The sequence below is a fragment of the Chrysemys picta genome, chromosome 6 (genome assembly GCF_011386835.1).
Source record: "Chrysemys picta bellii isolate R12L10 chromosome 6, ASM1138683v2, whole genome shotgun sequence".
Taxonomy (NCBI): Eukaryota; Metazoa; Chordata; order Testudines; family Emydidae; genus Chrysemys; species Chrysemys picta.
This window is the reverse complement of record NC_088796.1, coordinates 17765952-17786293: the sequence shown is the minus strand read 5'-3', so window position 1 is coordinate 17786293 and position 20342 is coordinate 17765952. Positions and strand designations below refer to the sequence as shown.

The 20342-nt window shown below is 36.9% G+C and overlaps 1 protein-coding gene across 1 annotated transcript in view; it reads right to left on the bottom strand.

Moving 5' to 3' along the window:
• Positions 1 to 20342, bottom strand: part of DCC (DCC netrin 1 receptor) — a 945550-nt gene that overhangs the window by 461555 nt on the left and 463653 nt on the right. Inside the window, exon 5 of the mRNA XM_008166035.4 lies at positions 20001 to 20137. Within this exon, the coding sequence (XP_008164257.2) occupies positions 20001 to 20137 (137 nt within the window). The remainder of the gene's footprint in view (positions 1 to 20000; positions 20138 to 20342) is intronic.

Below are 20342 nucleotides of genomic sequence, written 5' to 3'. Positions count from 1 at the left end.
AAAGAAGTATTGAAAATATTGCTGGAGTGGTAGGATCAGTGTGTATGCACAGGAAAGGTGGACAGCAATTTACCCAAGTGAACAAGTACAATCCAGTGCAGTTAACATTGCCCTGATTGAATATCCTTCTATTCCCACTGGCTGAACTATTCCTTCTTTCCTTTTTTTTTTATTATTATGAATGCAGATGCAGCACATTCAACAGTCTGCTGCCCCACATAAAGAAGATATATAGCCAAAGAGATGTTCAGAATTGTATTCAATGATGCATTTGAAGATAATGTGGCGCAGCAAAGATACAATGCAGACTTAACTACAAACTATAGTTTCTGCTCTAAACCAGATCTACCAGCACCAGTGACAGATGTAATATTGTGTATGCTTTAGGAAGAAGGAGAGAGAAAACAGTGATTTAGGAAAAAGGGGCAAAAGGCAACCAAGTGGAAGATTTTGGTCTCCACTGAAGGAGAACTTTATTCTTTTAACCATGATAGCCCTTCCCCAAATCTTATACTATAGTATGTATTTAGGAGTATTAAGAATTTTATATGTGATCTCTTGGATATAAAGGTTCAATTGCTGTCCTTACTCAAGCAAAATGTCCACGGATTTCAATCGGAGGTCTGATTGCGTATGGCAAGCAGGATTTGACCCAAAGCGTATGGATGATCTATTGAAGATGTTCTCCTTGGAATACTCTTATTTTCTACAGTCACAAAAGTCAGTCATGCCACTGTTCTGTAGCCATTCTAATCACTAGGAATCACAGAAATTAGACATCACTTGCTAAACAGGCCACAATTCAAATTGTGCCAAGCCAGCTAAATTCCTAGGTCCGGTTAATAATTCTCAATTGGTAGCATGGGAGCCACAAAACAGTAAGATTTGATAAGACGACTAATCAGTCAGAATGTGAAAGCTCTTAAATGGAAAACTCTGGGTAAATGAAACAGTGCTTATGAAAATGAAAAGGAAGGATGAAAAAAGACTTGAGTCTGCACCAGTAATAACCCACAAGTCTCCTGTTGGAAATTGTGTTTCTAAGTAGAAACCATATTAGCATATTGCAGGAATTTCTTTGGAAAAAAATTAGTGACATGCCACTGACTAAATATTGCATCGATAACATATTAAGGTTCAAACTGAGATGTTTTATATACAGATGCTCAAGTCAAGATCCCCCCACCAAGTGTGAATTTTAGTGTTTCTAAAAGGTGCCAGATGAAGTCTTCTATACACAATATACACAGCAACAGTGACTTCCTCATGGTATCCCACAAACCATAATATAAAGAGACAATCTGAAAGGGTAGTTCAGTCTCCATGTGAATTCAGTTCTTGGCATTTCTGCTTACATTGCTGAAACAAAAGGAGATCAATGCCAATTGTGGTCGCGAATGTTTGTAATGCAGACTTCTGTCCTCTGCAAAACCACAAAAATCATTTCACGTATGGGCACCTGACACCATAGTTAGTAATAATGTTTATTTTCCACTAACCCACTTAATTTTTTAACTAAGGGAGATCATAGCTGAAGGTGAAAGATTAAAGATGAATGGTTCTATTTCTAATTGTATGAGCCATTCACTCTCTTCTCTCTATTACTGCTAAAGTCACATGATTTTTGTTTTAGGAAGACTTCTCATGGATTATACTCTAAAAAAAATTCCAACTCTCTTGTTGTGAGGATGCTACATCTCTTCATTTTCCAGCTGACATCCACAATTCTTAATATTGTTGATACTAGAGTTGGATAAAAAAAATCCCATTTTATCTCTGTGAAGAATTTCTAATTTATTTTGTTCAATTTTTTTGCAGAACATTTTGATTTTTTGATGAAAATATTTGAAAGGAAAAACATGTGTATTTAATTTCTATTGATATGTTTGGTTCCCTTTGAATTTTCATTTCATTTTGTTTTTTGAAAGCCAAAATTAAACAAATGTGTCATTTTGAAGCCTAAAAGGTCATTCTGTTTCATTTTGAATTCTCTATTGTAAAAAAAAATAAACATGTTTACCTAAATCAAATGTTTTGTGAAACACTTTAATTTTGATGAAACTACAATTTTCATTGAAAAAAAATCAAGTAGAACCACTTCAAATAGCTCTAAGCTGATACCAAATAATAACTGGAAAACATAGAGAATTTGAGGCTGTATTCCAACATAGTATTACTGAGTTATAGCATGCCATGAGGAATTTACACATTAATGAGAGATGAGAATTTCTCCATCCTATTTCCATCTTCTAAATCCATTCATAAATATGAATTGGAAGATCAAGCAAAAATTTGCCATATTAATTCAGAGGTCAGGGCAACTTTGTATGATATGATTAATTTATTTACTAAATAGAACAAAATAATTTGCCTTCCTATACACCTCTACCCCAATATAACGTGGCCCGATATAACATAAATTCAGCTATAGCGAGGTAAAGCAGCACTCCGGGGGGGCCAGGGCTGTGCACTCCAGCGGATCAAAGCAAGTTCGATATAACGCGGTTTCACCTATAATGTGGTAAGATTTTTTGGCTCCCGAGGACAGCGTTATATCGGGGTAGAGATGTATATGAAACTCTTGTGCACACTGTGCTGTGTTTTGTGGAGTTTGCACGGGCTACAGAAAGTCAAAAGAAGATTTGTATCTTCTCCTCCCCCACAAAAAATACCCCACACTCTTTGCATTGGGTACCATCTTTATGAAGCACAATACTGAATTAGATTTTTCATCCAGCATTCACATTTTAAAAAAATTCCCTTTGGTCCTCAGAGGCATGAGGAGAGGACAAGTTCCCCCTGTTAAACACTTGTTAATGAGTTTCTGGTCAGGGATTATTTAAACCGTGAATTATCAGGAATATGCTCTTCATTTTAAGAGAAGTTGTATAAAATTGTTCTGGAGTATACTGCAGAAGCTGTAACACACTCACATAGGAAAGAACTGCTGCACTGAAGAATAGACCACATTTGTATGGAACATTTCAGATTTACTCCTCTATCTAAAGGGGTCATTTTTCTTTTCTGTCTCTTTCTACAGACATTATTTATGGGAAATTAGAAAATGACAGAGAAAAATGGTTTGTGATAAACTATCTTTTTTTTTTTTTTGAGTGGTTGGGGGTGAGAGAACGGGTGAGAAAGCTTTTAAATCTGCAGTTTTTGCTACTGGACTGAATTCAAGAACAACTTCTGGTCTTCACATCCATTTCCATGTGGCGCTTAATGCATATGTGCTGAGATAAGCTACTTGTGATAAGTCTCTATATTGGGAAGAAACATGGGGAGTGAGGTAGATCCAAAAGGCAACCAATCTTAATATTCCTGCTTGGAGCTTGGAGATTCCTGCCATTAAAAAAGCAGATTTCAAAAGATATTTTTGTAGCCCACCCAAAATCTGTGAATTGTGCAACATTTCTCGGAAAGCACCAATTTGACAAGAGTTTAATTACAAGCTTCTATTACACAACCAGAGAGGAATTTCAGCCAGTCACATTACAAGAATCTAACATTAATCCCTCCAGGGCCAGCTCTACCATTTTTGCCACTCCAAGCAAAAAAAAAAAAAAAAAAAAAAAAAAGCTGCTCGGACTGTGCTGCCCGAAGAATGGACGGAAGCCACCCCTTAGCATGTGCTGTTGGAGCCAGCCCTGAATCCCTCACAAACAGCACTAAAATCCCCAGAGTGAGGTTTTGTACCTTGAGCGGATAGATAGCTTAGTGGTTAGGGTGCTAGTCTCACAGAGATGTGGTAAGCAGGGCTGCCGAGAGCAGGTTCGGGCCCTGGTGGGGGAAAGAAAAATTTCAGGCCCTCAAGCGAGGGTGGACTGGCTAAACAGGGCCGATGAGGTGGGGGGAAGCCGGGCCAACAGCCGGGCCCCGGTAATTTGTCCTGGCTTCTTTCCCTCTCTTTCTCTTCCCCCCCCCCCCATGTTGGCCCTGGTTGTAAGGACAAATTCTTGAATTTCAGTCTGGGAGCAAAAACTGCAGATTTAAAAGCTTCCCCCCACCCCCAACCACTCAAAAAAAAAAAAGTTTGAAAATGATTTGCTACCCATTAAAAAGTATATATTTACCAATTGCTAGTGTGCTAGCATAAACAGATGACTGAGAAAAGCTGCCACACTGCAAATTATTGTGAATTAAAGACTCTGGCAGTGAGACAAATAATATATTTGTAAGAGTGTTAAAAATTAACACAGATTGAACAAAGATGAATCCCAGCCCCATGAACCAATAAATTCAAAAGCCATTTGAAAAATATTTTAAACTCTAATTCTAAAGGTACTGTATGCAGTTCAACAACACTTCACAATGTAGTTTAATTACATGTAATACTTTGCTTTGTAAATATCAAAAACGTATGCACTATCAATACACATACTTTTCAAATTCAGTTTTTCTAGATAATGGCCAAAATAGATACTTCAATTCACTCCCATACTAAGTCACTCAAGTAGCAGTCTCAAAGATTGATTATTTTTGAAGCAAATATATATATATACCTAAATTAGTAAAATGTTCCCCTGTAACAACTAATGAACTATAGATTTGCGGACTTTAACCACATTCAGGAAACCCTCGCCAAAAGAGAAGCTGCATGCTGCAAAAATAATCAGGGATTTGACCACCGAAGTCATTAAAGAACCCAAGCTTATTTTCAGAAAAATGGACTTTTTGCTCCAACTTGACTAACAACATTTATAGTTTTGTGAATCTCATTAGACAACTCCAAATCACATGAGTTTCTTTACAAATTTGATTCCTAGCCCAATCTCATCACAAACTTTGCAAACAAACGTGAGCTAATTTAATTTCACAACAAAACCAGCGAACTAAGACAGTTTTGACAAGTTTGCTTTGAGTTCATTTGAATCCAAAGTTCAAAGTGAGCAAATCCACACAAACTGTGAACAAAGAGTTTTTCCTTGCATTGCTGCGCTTAATCTCTTAAATTGCAAATATGAGAAGATATCTAACTTGACTGCTTCTAAAATACAATAATAAATATATGGGATGAAACAAAGGAAATTAACCATTAGCTCTGAAACTATTATGAGAAAAATAAGGGTTACTTTGGTGGCAGTGACATTAGGATCCTTTGGGTTTGGGGGAGGTTGTTTTTGTTTTCATTAAACTGGATGAAAGAAAGTCCAACAAACTTCCTTGTCAAGTTGGCTAATAGGTAGCTATTACAGGCCATGAAAATACTGCTTTTACTAAAATTCATGAGCTCAGTATTGCATTCTCTAGAGTTCAAAGTATGCTGTGCATACTTGGGGTGGGTGAAACTCCCAGAACTCTGAAGCAAACATTAATGTTGGAACAATCAGAGAGATTCATAGACCTTTTAGGCACATTGTATGGCGGGAAATGCAGGGAAGGAAAAAGAGCAGCAGTGAAAATAGCAGTGAAAAAGAGAGAGGGTTTGGTCAGATGGAAAACAAGTCAGCGAGCAGATCCATTAGTATCCTCTGTCTATGGAAAAACGGAGGGATTGGTTTGGACTCAGCTGGGTGACAGGGAGGAGGGGATAGATATGGGGTTAGATAGGGTTAGCAGTTAGAGCAACGAAGTGAACTAAAGTAAAAAGAACAGGTGGGCTTTGTGGTTATGGGGAGAGGGCTTTTCAAAACCTGAACCAAGATTCACTCTTGGTTAGAGGGATGGTTGAAGGTGCTGAAAGGTTCTTCTTGTGTACAAGCTTGTATGTCTATCCACAGTTTATAGAGTTTGCAGTGTGAGTCTTTAAAAAAAAAGCTAACAAACAACCCAACTATGGGAGATGCATACATTATTGCAGGAACACTGATAGTAAATAGGAACATGAAAACCATGAAGTGTATATTGTCAGCACAAAACATACTGCATTTCTGGGACTGTGTACTCTTTTTTCTGGATATTTTAGAATGTTTAGACCTCATAAATATTTGCATAATGTATCTTTTTTTCCCAGATGGCTCCTTTACAGAAATGTATCTTGTCGCAAAAAATTTAGAAATAATCTTCTGTTACTTCCCACCACTTTATCAAGACTATTTCCTCTCCCACTAAAAAAAAAAAAAAAAAAAAAATAGTTCATTAAAAATTGCTCCACTCATTCTTCTCATCCTTTCAACGAAACCATCAATGTAAAAATGATAATATTGCCAAGGGGGGAACCTTACGGCTGAAGGTTAAGATAACAGGAAGCTGCATGTGACTTTCCCTTCTATAGCCTAGCTAAAGTTCAGCGAGAGTAAGCATGCTGCAGTCTGCTGATGCCTTATTCTCTGTTCTAGCTAGAGCTTCTGACTAGTCTGCTAGTTTTCTCACTATGCATAAACAGCAGCTCTCTCCTTTATATGAGAAAAAGATACCTCATTTTATGATTTCTTCTTATAAATAAAAGGTGGTTAAAACACTCCTGGTTAAGTCTAATTGGCCGACAGTTATGGTTTAATTAGATAAATTGAAATAAAACGTTGTTCACAAATCCCATGCCAGGCTTAACTAATATGCTTATAATAGACTTAAAAGGGAACCAGAAAGTAAATCCTAACTATATTGGTCTTTTCCAGTTACATACAACTAAAGTTATTTGGAGCATTCTAAAATGCTGCATATTTAAACATTGGTTTCTGACTGATCACACTTGTGCTTTTTTTTTTTTTTTTTTTTAATTCAGTCAAACTCTCTGGGAGCCAAAACACTTTGGGATTGTTTTGAGCACTACGTAGATGCTACAGGGTAGAAATCCCGTGCCCATGTAATAAAAACCAGTACCATAACTGGCACTAATTTGACAACATTAAAGCATGTACTGCTACTGCTTGTGCCATATGCAGTCTGTGGACTAGAAGATGACCTCCTGAGGTCCCTTCCAACCCTGATATTCTATTATTCTATGAATCTATGATGGAGAATTTCAGGGACTCTAGCAGCTTTCACAGTTTACACAGACCAATCTTGCAAGGAATTTATACTGTAATATGTAATTATGGAAAAAGTCATAGCAAGGATGGGTTACTGCTGATTGTATAATTATCATACATTTAAATACATTTACTAGGAAGATTTTTAGTTTACTTTCCAGCTTCGATTTTAGGTGGGAGAAAAAAGTAGTGCACCTCTTCCAAAAATCCACATTTATTTAGCAATCATTTGAGATTCATGTAGATTTACTTATGCAGTTTATATGAACAATGATGTATCCATCACATAGATACAATTCAGGCATTCCCCTCAGGCATATCTGAAATGTGTGCCTGAGCTAATAAATAAATACAGCAACCTTTTAGGAAGCCTTTGCTATTCTCCATACAACATATTTTAGTTAACCTCACCTGAACCATTTGTTCCAACACCTTTGAAAATCTGTCTGTCACAAATGGAATACCCATACTGCACACGGATTGACTGTACACTGAATACAAGTAGTGTCTGACTTCCCCATTGGGCACTAGCAGATCACCACTATGGGAGCTGTAAATGACTTCAGTATCACTCTCTCCCAGCAAGTGGTGACTATGCTCAGTAAAGCTAACATGAGGCATTTCTTCTCAGAATCTAAAAAACAAGGGATTGAAGGCTTCTGTGTGCATCATAATATGGATTGAGATGCAGTAATTGGAACAATTCTGACACTGGAAGTCTTCTATCTAGCCATCAATAGGGTAAATAACTGTTAGAGGATATTATAGACCAGGGGTAGGCAAGCTATGGCACGTGTGCTAAAGGTAGCACGCGAGCTGATTTTCAGTGGCACTCACACAGCCCGGGTCCTGGCCACTGGTCCGGGGGGCTCTGCATTTTAATTTAATTTTAAATGAAGCTTCTTAAATATTTTAAAAACCTTATTTACTTTACATATGACAATAGTTTAGTTATATATTATAGACTTATAGAAAGAGACCTTCTATAAATGTTAAAATGTATTACTGGCATGCAAAACCTTAAATTAGAGTGAATAAATGAAGACTCGTCACACCACTTCTGAAAGGTTGCTGACCCCTGTTATAGACTATACTCTGGAGCCTTTTTTCCTTCCCTTCTCCTCCGCCTTTTTTTCTTTTCTCTTTTTTTTAAATTGAAGGTTAGCAGCTGCACCGATTTGTGTTAAACGTGCTCATTTTATGTGGACTACTGTATAATCCATATCTGATTGAGTGGAGTTCACCATTCACTTCACTTAGGATCTACTAAAACCATTAATCAAGCTGAGGTTCAATCACTCTTGTCAGAGGTTGAATCAAACTGGAACTTTGAGGCAAAAGGGTAGAGACTGATCCAATGAACATTGTCAGGAATGTCAAGTTATAATAATGGAATATTCAGGCGTTCCACAAAATCTTTTAAGTGTCACGCTTCTCGTTTTCCTGTAGTCTATGAAACTGTACATACCAAATGTGGTGCTTTATATGTTCCATTTCAGGGACAGAATTCCACTTCCTAAAGTTTTCCTCGACCAACAAAAAACAACAACAATCAAACCCGATATATTATCAATTCAATTTTTTCAAATGATAATAATGAAACTAGACAACATTTTACAGATTTATAAATGTACCAGCCTAAGATATTTTTGTCAAGCTCTTTGCTTCTGAAAGTGCTCCTGAATGCTTCAATAAATGTTCACCCAGAACTGTAGCGCAAAACACTTTGACAGAAACAAGAAACCACTTATCCCACTATTGTATATGTTTATGCAGTCTTGATCTTATAGCTTAAAAGTTAAAAGATCATGTTCAGAAGCACTCAGCCACAAGCACTTCTGTCCATTCTGCTAACTAAACAAGATGGTGAAAATCCAACAGGAAATTTGAACATATTAAGGTCAAGGTATGAATCAGGAAAAAACTCCTACCAGAAAAATGAGACAGCTCATCCACAGGAAAGCTTTGGGCTGAAAGAGGCCTAGTTCTCTTAGGACTTCAGCAGTATAATCACTCTTGGTTTTGTTTGTTTTTTACAAGGTGTGTGTGTGTGTGTGTGTGTGTGTGTGTGTGTGTGTGTGTGTGTGTGTGTGTGTGTGTGTGTGTGTGTGTGTGTGTGTGGCAGGGTGATCGGTCACTTTTACTCCACAAAACCAGTCAGCTCTATAGGGACAGTCCCCTTTCATTTTGTGTTTTCCTAGCTTGTCGTCTTCTATCTTTGGAATGTGCCTAGCACACCGGCGATGCTACCGCAAATAAATAAATAATATGTTAACATTCATAATATATTAATGACAAGACAGTACTATGACACAGAGGTTTCTAGCTTTATTATCCAACAATCACAGGAGAAGATGCTGGGTGATACAAGCCCAGCACATGCAATGCAATATTTAAGAGCCTTTCGCAGTGTATTTTTGAAATTACCCTTAAGGCTAGAACTCTCCTGAAGGTTCAGTATCCATAACTGGGGCCAGGTTTCAAGAAATCTGTGTCTGGGTTCTTTTGAAAAGCTAGCCCTTATTCAGGTGCCTCAGGGGGAATGAACTCTTTCTAAAAATTGGCCCCGATGTGGGTATTGAGCACTTGAAAATATGACCCTAAGCTCTTTTGAAAATCTGGTCCCACAACCTCCTGTGGGTGGGCTTGCTGTACTGGGGGTGTGGAATACACTATAAGCAGAATAAAGTTGTTTTCTTTCAAGATTTATTTATTTGTTGGGGGCTTATTTAGGGTTGTTTTTTTTTTTGGTTATTCAGTGAATCAGTTTGGCAGCAGTTGATGCCCATATCTCTTACAAAAAGCAAAAAACAAACCAAACCAAACACACCCATTCTGCCAGTGTAAAATTAAAAGTAATTTCAATTTTCCTGAATGGGTCATTTTTAGGGGGGAGGGGGAATTACAACTATATTTAATGACTTTGCCTTTATGCAAAAATAAAAAATGTTACTTATTTCAGTTACTAACAGGGAACAGCAGCATAGATGTGGCAAGTACTGACTGGGATGTAGAGAGGTGTGTAGGGCACATACCCTATGATTCTGACGTGTCTTTACTCAACTCACCTAAGTAGTGCTTCACCTTCTACACTGCTATATATATACCTGTGCCGGGGTGCATGCAGAATATGTACTCTACACAATACGATAAGGTTAGACATAGCCTAAATTCCCATAAATGACACTCCTTTCCTGTGGGTTAGGAGAAATTTTAAAGGGCTAGGAGTTTTCTAAGACACCTGTAGTGATTAATCTTCAGAACAATGAGATAGACAGACATTATTCTTCCTATATTACAGCTGGAGAAAGTTAGGCACTTAGGGTCAGAGTTGTCTTGATTTACATCTGCTGGGAATCTGCCACAGTATTGTTCAGGGACTGATCTCTCAGGCATGATGAACTGTCCATTCCGCTAATTTGCAGAGTCATTCAGAAAATGTAGTTCTTACCAGTCCACAGCCTTAAACACAAAATTATCCTCCCTCTTTTGAAGGACAATAGGTATTTATAGTTCCACTGATAAGGTCTTGCCAATAGTAATACACCATAAGAAAACAGAATTTGGTAATTTAGGCCCATTTCCTGTAATTTGCTGCACAAGCAGAGTCTGTTTTGCCCACATGCAATGAATTGCAAGATCCAGGCTCAAATCATGAAATTGTTTTCTTTTCTGACCTTTTGAAGAATAAGGAGAAGTGTGTTATAAATACCAGATTCATTACTGGAGGAAGAAAGAAAATTGGGGTGCCATTAAAATTGACGTTTTCTCCTGCACAATGTGGAATAGTGCTGGGAATGCCAAGAAGGCATAGAATCAACATACGTAACACAGTGGTAACAATTAGTTTTAATTTATTAGGTAGCTTGCTAACAACTATACTGTGTTCTATTAGAATTTATTACATTTTATTCTCTTTTACCATGGATGTCAACACATGCTTTACATACTCATAACTATTCTGAGTCAGAAGCAGCAACAATAAAACTTACCAAAATCCATCATGCAGTCACAACTGTAAATTGGAGCAATGTAGAAGATCTTGGAGTTTAATTAATTGACATTTTGGCCTGATTTTCAAAAATGTGTGCTCAACTGCAAGCCCTGCATCTGAGAGCAGACAACCATTTGTATGGGCAAATTAGTTATGAAACAGCATACAAACCAGTTTTGAAAATCAGTCTGAGTCAAGATGGTGTAGTTGCTAAGCAACAGCATTAAAAGAATGCATGATTTTTGTTTGTTTGTTCCTCTCTCCTGTTGCTTATTTCTCAGTGGGGGAAAAAAGACAAATATTTAAATTGGAATTTAATAACTGTTTTTGCTTTTTAATTACACTACATTGAAAAATTAATGAATAATATTAGTGCTTCTGAAGAATAAGAGATTCAATTAAAAGAGAGAATTGTACATCTGCATACATAGTTAGGGACATCAGGGTGGTCAGCATGAGTGGGAGACTGCAAATGAAGCTATGTGCCTGCCGTGTTCATATATGGCCCAATCCTGCCTCTGAAATAGTGGGGAAAGTCCACCTTGACTCCAGTGGTATCAGAATAAGGCCCTAAATTTTGACCCTCATGAGCCAAACATCAATGTAGTACCAAAAAAAAGTACAGTCTACAGCTTAGTTTTCCAGCATGGACATAAGGCATGGCCTTAAATATTAGAAGAAGGTAAACTTTTGAAGAAAGCTTAAGTAACTTAAGAACCTAAGGGGGAGATTTTCAAAGGCACAAGGAGCAGTTAGGCTCCTTTCTCTCACAGAAAGTCATGTGGAGTTAGGCAGCCATTCTCCTTTTGTGCCTTGGAAAATCTCCCACTGTACCATTTTCAAAAGTGACTTAGGTGCCTAGCACCCTAACACCCAATGACTTTCAATTAGAATAAGGTTCCTAAGTGCCTAAAAGCCAGATTTACAGGGGTATTTAGGTGCCTAAAGATACAAATAGGTGCCTCATGGGATTTCCAGAAGATTAACTTGAATCCTGTGGGAGTTAGGTGCCTAACCTTTTGAAAATCCCAACAGGTACCTATCTGCATCTTTAAGCACCTTTGTACACCCAGCCCTGAGTCCCTTTTGAAAATGGCCCTTAGGCTCCTAAATCACTTAGTCGGTTCAGAAAATTTTTCCCAAAGCCTAAAAAGTGATGATCTTTGACAGTTTCTCAAGCAGAACGCATAGGCAGCTACACAATACAGATGCCATAAGTGGTTGACTAGAGCAGCAAAACATCCAGTAACTGTTTGTGTGGGTGGCAGCAAGCTGCTGCGGTAGAGCAGTACGAATTGGCATTTGCTGGTTTGCCTGTAACAGAAGAATCATTAGTGTTGGCCATAAGGGGGAAGTGTATAGGTGTCACTACAGAATATTGAGATATCAATAAAACCAGAGCATTCTAGTTATCAGTATAGTTGTCATTCTGCAGGTTTGGGGACAGATGTGCAGTAGATCATTAAACTATCCATACAGAACAATAGATTACTACCTGCTATTGTGATAATCTGTCCTTTACGCAGAATAGATCTCACTTGTTATTATGCAGTACAGTTGAATCTTTTTATACGGCTCAATTTGAGCAATTTCCATTCTGATTGTTATAGAGTATCTGACTGATCACTACAGCCAGATCTACAAAATGAGATATTTCCTAAATTAGAGAGTTATGCATAGAAGTAGCAAAGGCATCATGCCAATACTGATCTTCCTGTGCAGATGGATTCGAACAGGTTTTCCCATGGACTGATGCATTTCCATTGCCACAACAAAGATCTGGGGAAATCATCCTCAAATTCAGTATCTCCAACAATTTCCCCTAGGTCATTTGAGAGAGCACCAACAACAAATAGCTCCTTCCTACATACATATTCCGCTGTTTGAATGAACATGAATATGCATATTAGCTGAAACTGGCAACAAGCGGAGTTTTGTTCAAGCCTTTCCCATAAATAAGTAGCACAAGAGAGGTGTGGCCTGTACGTTTGTAAGATGCTAGCCCACAGATGTATTGACAAGGACTACATTTTCAGAAGTGTCTGAATGATTTAGGGGCTCAGCTCCCATTGAAATTCAATGTAAATTAGGTGCCTATTCTTAGATTACCAAACACCATCCCAGACATTCTTGATCTGGGTTCATTTTCAATTAACTCTTGTGAGAGCCCATTAAAGGCAAGACACTAGCATAATTTTTCCATCATGTTACTGCAGACCTAACTGCTCATATCTGCACCAACAGGTTCAAGAAAGCAAGAAACATAGCAACAAAGGAAATGCTATACTGGATCGAGCAGAGCTCATCTTAGTCCAGGATCCCGTCTCTGACATCGACCAGTTCCAGAAGGTTCAGAGTAAAGCAAAGTAAAGTTATGGAACACCACCTCAAAAGAGAAAGTTTCTTCTGTACCCTTCATTAATTAGATGTTGACTAATGCGTGGAAACATACAGGTTTATATCCCTACCAAAACTCTATTTTTAAAATCCTTGTTTATAACAACTCTGGATGTTTTTATTATCCATATAAAATGTCCATTCTTTTTATAATCCTACTAAACTCTTGGTTTCAATGCTACCTTCAATATCTTCTATATTCTAGCAATAAAGTTTTCTTTCCTCGAGGCAAACTTGAACCAGAAACTCTAAGCAGACAAATCTTCATCACACCTCTGATTCCCTCCATTTCTCCCCACATTTCTGCTTTTCTCTCTCTCTTTTTATTTCTGTTTCTCACCAAAAGCAAAATTCACCTGGGATGCAAATCACAAGAAGGAACTCAGATTTCTCCACCCTAGGTGATCTGTTTTGCATGCAGGCACCCAACTTATGAGGTAAGGTAAAACTTCCATCACAGCCTTAATAAAAACAGAGAGTCAACAAATATAACATATTCTGTATGACACAAAGTCTACAATTTTCCATTACTTTAAAAAAATGCTAGCAAAGGACTTCATAAGATTTTAAGATAAATACAGGGTATATCCCCAAAAGCATTGCTTTTCATAACATTTTTAGTACCTGCATCTGTATCAACATCATCACAATCCTTCCATTTTCTCCATAAGCATGATGCAACAGTGGATGGAGTGATTCCCAAGGAAACATTACAGCCTCTCAATCAATTGCATAAAACACATTCTGAACATTGTCTAAATGGGTGTTTACTGGATAGAAAATAACTGCTCCTGTGGAGCCCTTAAAGTCTATTGATTGCATAATATGTATTTTAAAAATCTTCTAAATAAGAGAAAATAAAGATGAAAGGAACTATTGATCCATCCAGTTCAGCCCCTGTCTTTTGGAAGGACTAGCTGCATTTTTATACCATTGAAGTGCCATAGATTCATCCATTCTTTTTTATGTTTGCTGCTCTTGCTACTTCTTTGAGCATGGGCAGTCTATCCCATTTCCCAACAGCACAATGCAAAATATTTTCCCAATGCCCAAGCTAAATACATTATTTTTACCTCATTCATGTCAAATCTCAAACATATTATTGATAGTTAATATTACTGTGAAAACACCTGGAAACAAAAGACATCAATGTAAAGCATGCCCTTTCAGTTTCAAATTTCCATGGAATTTAACCACACAATTCCCACTAATGCCATCAAGAGAGAAATCCTAAAAAGAATGAGAAGAAAATGGACAACGCAGCATGATGAAATTGAGAAGCCTCTCAGCAGCACTTTGCCCATTCTTCGGTCTGAAGAGCTGGGGCATGAGGAATCAAAACAGGAGGGACTCCATTAATGGTAAGAGGAAATGACAGGGTGGATGAGTTATCCTCTTGTGTCCTTAGTTTGATTCTGCATTCACTTCAGATATATACAGAAGAAATGGGGTGGTGGGGGGAGAGAATCTGATATCCTGTATTCTATTTTTGGACCTTAACCTTATAGTGATGGTAAAAATGACTTGAAGGGAGTTTTTACAGCCTTTTTGTGACTTGAGGTTTTTTTTTTTTTTTTTTTTTTAAGAATTGCCTGGGATAATCCATCGTGGAACAATGTTTTGGATTATCTGTTTCCACTTTAGCTTTCCATCATATACATAAACATACAATGTTCCAGATAGAGTGATAGATTCAGTTAGAGAATAAGTAAACAGCTTCAACCTTGTTTGACATTAGCATAAAACAGCTGACTGAACAATCTACTTCAGCTAGCTGCTGTGGGGTTAGCTATTGGCCACACACAGAACATTCAAAGATATCAGCAGAACAGACTGATGAGGGATCCTTAACTCCCCCGTATCAAGCATAGGTAAAGAGGGACAGATCCTCAACTGGTGTAAATTGTCATTGCTCCAGCAACTTCAATGGAATTATTACAATTTCTACCAGTTGAGGATCTACCCCAGAATGTTTCTGTGTCGGGGATTTAAGAACAGTGAATGATCTTTTACATTGTGGGAACTATTTTACCATTGATGTTAGTAATATAGTATATCCTTGGACATATTTTTCACATCCAAAGTAGACTGAATCCTTCTTATATAGATGGTTCAAGATTTGTGCCCAGCAGAGTAAGTTTAAAAAATGCTTCTATAGCCTTAATATATAATTGTCTAGCTTGTGTTCCTAGGCATGTCAAACAATGTTTTTTCAACCTAGGGCTTTTCCCCTAGCATTTACTCTGTTTCTAAATTATTCACACACAGGAACATGCTCCAGGTGTCCATCAGTCAGTATTTTTCATTCATTTGATCTGTGCACACATATTCTGGCAATGGATGTTGTGGAGTGGAAATAAAACCAAACAAGAAAGATTGGATTGACCTGTTGGTCTTGGCAAACTAAACTAGACTTGTTGGAGACCTGGCTCATAACACCATGGAGGCTCATCTTTCTTGCTGGAAAATAAAACTGATGCAAAAAACAGTTGATCCTAAAAACTCAATAGTAAAAGGTGCTTGTTTCCTTAGCTGCAGTTTGGAAGCATTTTCTAAATTGTCTCTTTATAGATTACATATAACTTGCTTTGTAAAAGCTAGGAACAATGTTTTTCTGCCAACACCACCTTTTGGACCCAGTCTTCTGCTTTTGTTGGCAGTCTCTCTCTAGTCGGTGACCTGAAACCATGCAAACCCAGTCTGCTGACCTAGCAGTGCTATGAAACTATTCACTTCTGTATTGCTCCTCAGGGGACATTTACAGGATCTTTAAATCACAGAAAGAGAGAACAACAATTATGTTATGTACAGTAATCTCAACCAAATTAAAAGTAGCTTTGAGATCCAAGTGCAATTTTATTATGAACCTGAAAATGTATCACATTTATTTGCAATTGTTTATTTGATGAAAACTCTTCTTTATCCTCAAAAGGCTATGTACATCTTCTTGGACTTGACAGGCACAATTCTAACTCTATGTTATTTGAAATCTGGCAGTCACATTAAGTTTGCCATTGGAATTGATAGAATGTAGAGACTGTCGGGGATATGCATTCATTACAATAAATGCTTGCAAAAGTCAGTTTTGCAAAATTAAGCTCCAATCCAGTGATTGGATCTGGAAACCCTGACTCTCACTCCATCATAACACTGTGCTGAAATCAGTGGGATTCCATGCAGGAGTAAAGAACTTTGCTTGATCAGTGCTATAATCCAATGCATCTCAGGCCCGATCTTCCATACAGAAATGGCTAAAGAGATTTTGTTCAAACTTTAAATTCACCTCCCAAAGACCAAACAGGAAAAATTCCAACCCCAAAAGATGAATGCTTCTGAAAGCTTAAGAAGATCTAGAAAGAAGGAGTTATAATGGACACTCATTAGCATACCTAACCATAGCAGTCATCTTGCCAGTGATTGTCATCATTAAACGTTTGTTTTTACTTAGCCTAGTCCTTTAAAATCATTGCCAAGCATGCAGCTGATTTATAAAGCGAGAAGGCAATATTTACTGGACTTTTAAACTTTCTACTGCACAAGGAGACACGACTAACATCCTGCCAAAAAGGATTTGTACATGAAATACTCGAAGTTAAAAATTTAGCAACAGATATTATTTAGCCTTTCCAGCAACTCCATTCCTCTCCTCATTTTTAGCATTATGGCCAGTACAGGTGAAGGGATGTTTTAAGATCCACAAAAGAAATGATACATAGGATCTTCCCAGTGAAAGACATTTGTTTTCCTGCCAGATAGTCTTATCTTTTAAATAATGAAGCTATCACCCTATCATGTGATGCAACTAACTTTGATGTAGTATTGGCCCACTTACATAGCCGTCAGGAAAGATTTAATTATTGGAGTGTTTAATTTTTTAGCTGACACATGTAAAATGCTTTGCCTGCCCTTCGCTCCAGAACATACTCTTACACAAACTGTTTACATGAAAGCAATTATCTTTCTAATAAACAATGGATGCTTTACAACTAAATATGCATTTGCAATTCACAGGTTTTGTTTGATAAATAACCCAATTTTTTTTTTAAGAAAATATACGGATTTATACCCTACCAATGGGAAATGAATAAAACCATCAATTAATTATTACATGTCTATAAATTAGGCTAATGGTATGAGTAACTCCAGGAAACATCTCAGAGAGTTTCCTACTTATGGAGATGAATTTAACAAATATATATGTCCAATTTTTATGAAAATAAAGATATATGGGGATTTCTATTGCCCTCCATTAGTAGGTGTGTAGTTTTTGTTGGATCTTTTACATATTCACTATAGCAATACAAACATAATACCTGTTGCTAAGCAATTTGATACATGGTGTTAATTTAAATCTGCCGCCCTACATGCTTATGAAAATAAATGACCAAACTTTTAAAGGTTATCAAAATTGTACCTCCAGAACTTACACCTATATTTCATTAGCTTATGTGATCAGACACTTATGCAAAAAAAAAACAAACAAAAAAAACCGCTTTACTTTGTATATACAATTGATTGTTTTGCATGCACAATGTTTGTATTATGCATTTTTATTACGTATTTTGTATGCACTTGCCTGTTTCTTTGTCAAATTTAGACTTCATTTTCACTGTGTCAGCCCTTGTGCTATCCTTTATGTTGGTACAGCCCCAATCAAACTGTGGTGCTCAATAAGAAACAAGTGCCACCTTTTGAAACCTCTCTTCTACCATTCATATATGACCATTATCACTGAAGTATCTGAATCTAAGTTTGTCCCCAAAATTGTATTACACTCTCTGTTACATATTTCTCTCTGTATAAGCATGAAAATAAATACAAACTTAATTTCTATATAAAGCAACCGAGAGTCCTGTGGCACCTTTAAGACTAACAGATGTATTGGAGCATAAGCTTTCGTGGGTGAATACCCACTTGATCAGTGTCTGAATGATGAAGTGGGTATTCACCCACGAAGGCTTATGCTCCAATACATCTGTTAGTCTTAAAGGTGCCACAGGACTCTCTGTTGCTTTTTACAGATCCAGACTAACACCGCTACCCCTCTGATAATTTCTATATAATTCATTTTTAGCATAACATTATTATATATTTATATAGAGTCATAGTCAAGCCATAGTTAAGTGCATTACAGAGAATAAAGATATGGGCTGAGATTTTCAAGTCCCGAAAGGATTTGGATGTGAAATTTCTATTAATTTTCATGGACACTGGATAGCCAAATCCTCTACAGAGCATTGAAATTTCAGCCTTGGCCCATGCCACAGGATCCTATAATCTACTATAGGTGAGAAAAAAAATAAGATTTACATAATCGATAGGTGTTTCTCAATCCACAAATAGCTACAGTTCTGTATAATTTCATTGTTGGTTTCCAATGAGCATCTTTCAGCAAAGCTAAATAAGCATTTTATCCCAGAAGTTATCTTCCATTTCTGCATTTGATTCTTTGCAGATTGGAAACATAGGTTTACAATAAATAGTTAAAGTGAACTTTTGCAATTATAAAGTCATTTTTTAATTTTCAAAATGTAGCCAATAAAACATTGTATTGTATTAATGTTCCTAAAGCAATAGAATGAAAGTTTCCATCATGTGCAATTACTATAACATTGCATTATGACTTGATAAAAGGATATTGTTATACAAGCATTGAATATCCTATAATCCAACTTTGGGCTCTGTTCTCTAATGGAAGTATTTTTATGCATAAGCTTTAAAACCAGAATGCAAAATGAACAGCACATTGAAATTATGCTATTGTTTGACAAAGTATTATCTATGTAGTTTCTTAAATCTTATTGAATAATGCTAATGTTGCTTGGTATTATTCTCTGATTAAAAAAAAAACACCTCTCAGAATATACTATAATTCTGGTTCTATGAAAATTTGACACAATAGGGGAAAAAAGCCTGTTTCAAAATTTCTAACACATCTTTCCACATGTTTCTCAGACAACATATTTTGTTAGTTAGCCAGTAAACCTATCATCTGAAACAAAGGAGAAAACATTTTTATGAGACGGTAACACCAGGGTGACCAGATGTCCTGATTTTATAGGGACAGCCCTAATATTCGGGGGGGGGGGGTTCTTATATTGACCTATTACGCCCCACTCCCTATCCTGATTTTTCACTTTCTATCTGGTCACCCTAGGTAACACAGGAAATCCTCACTGCATCATTGTCTATTCATGTTTTCCACTAAAAGCAAGAACATAGGCACATAATACCTGATGCGAAAGCAAGGCCATGGAGTCATAAGATAAAGAGAAAACAGTAAAACAATTTCAGTAAGCAATACTATAGTTATGCACAACTTGCTAAAATAAGATTGCAGATCACCATTGTATCCATTTGTGATGCCATAAATAAGAAAAAACAGTTAACTGAATTGAGCAAATTGGGATTTGACACCAACAAATATTCTACTAGCAATTAGATTATAAACCAGAGACATCGTAAGACGTTTTACTCTGCTGTTCGATGTCCTTCCATGAGGTATATTGATTATGTGTATATACCATTTATCGGTGAGTGAAAATCCTGTTCAAAGTAAGGTGGGAACCCCACCAGTTTACAGATAAGTACATGGAGACCCTCAGAGGAAGGAGTTACATAAGCGCTAATGGTTATCAACATTCTTGGGAAAGCAAAGGACTCCTCTTGCACAGAGTTTGGAAATCTGTACTCACCCATAACTGTGAGCTCTGCAGAGGCACTACTGTTCTCATTCTTGTAGCTGACAATGCAAGTGTATGTCCCAGAATCGTCATCAGTCACATTAAAAATAAGTAAGTTACTGCCAGCCAATAATGAATATTTTTTGGATCTGTAACATTGACCAAAAAAAAAAAAAAAATCCATGTTCACATTCATCTCCAATTAAAAGTACTCAAGATCTAAGGTACTGCATAGAGCCTTCTCAGCTGGCTAGTTCTGATCTTATAATGTTGTTATTAAATGTGATAATTAACTTTTGAATGCTGCTCTACCTGATTTAAATAGCATTTCATAAAAGAAGGCATTTATGGCTA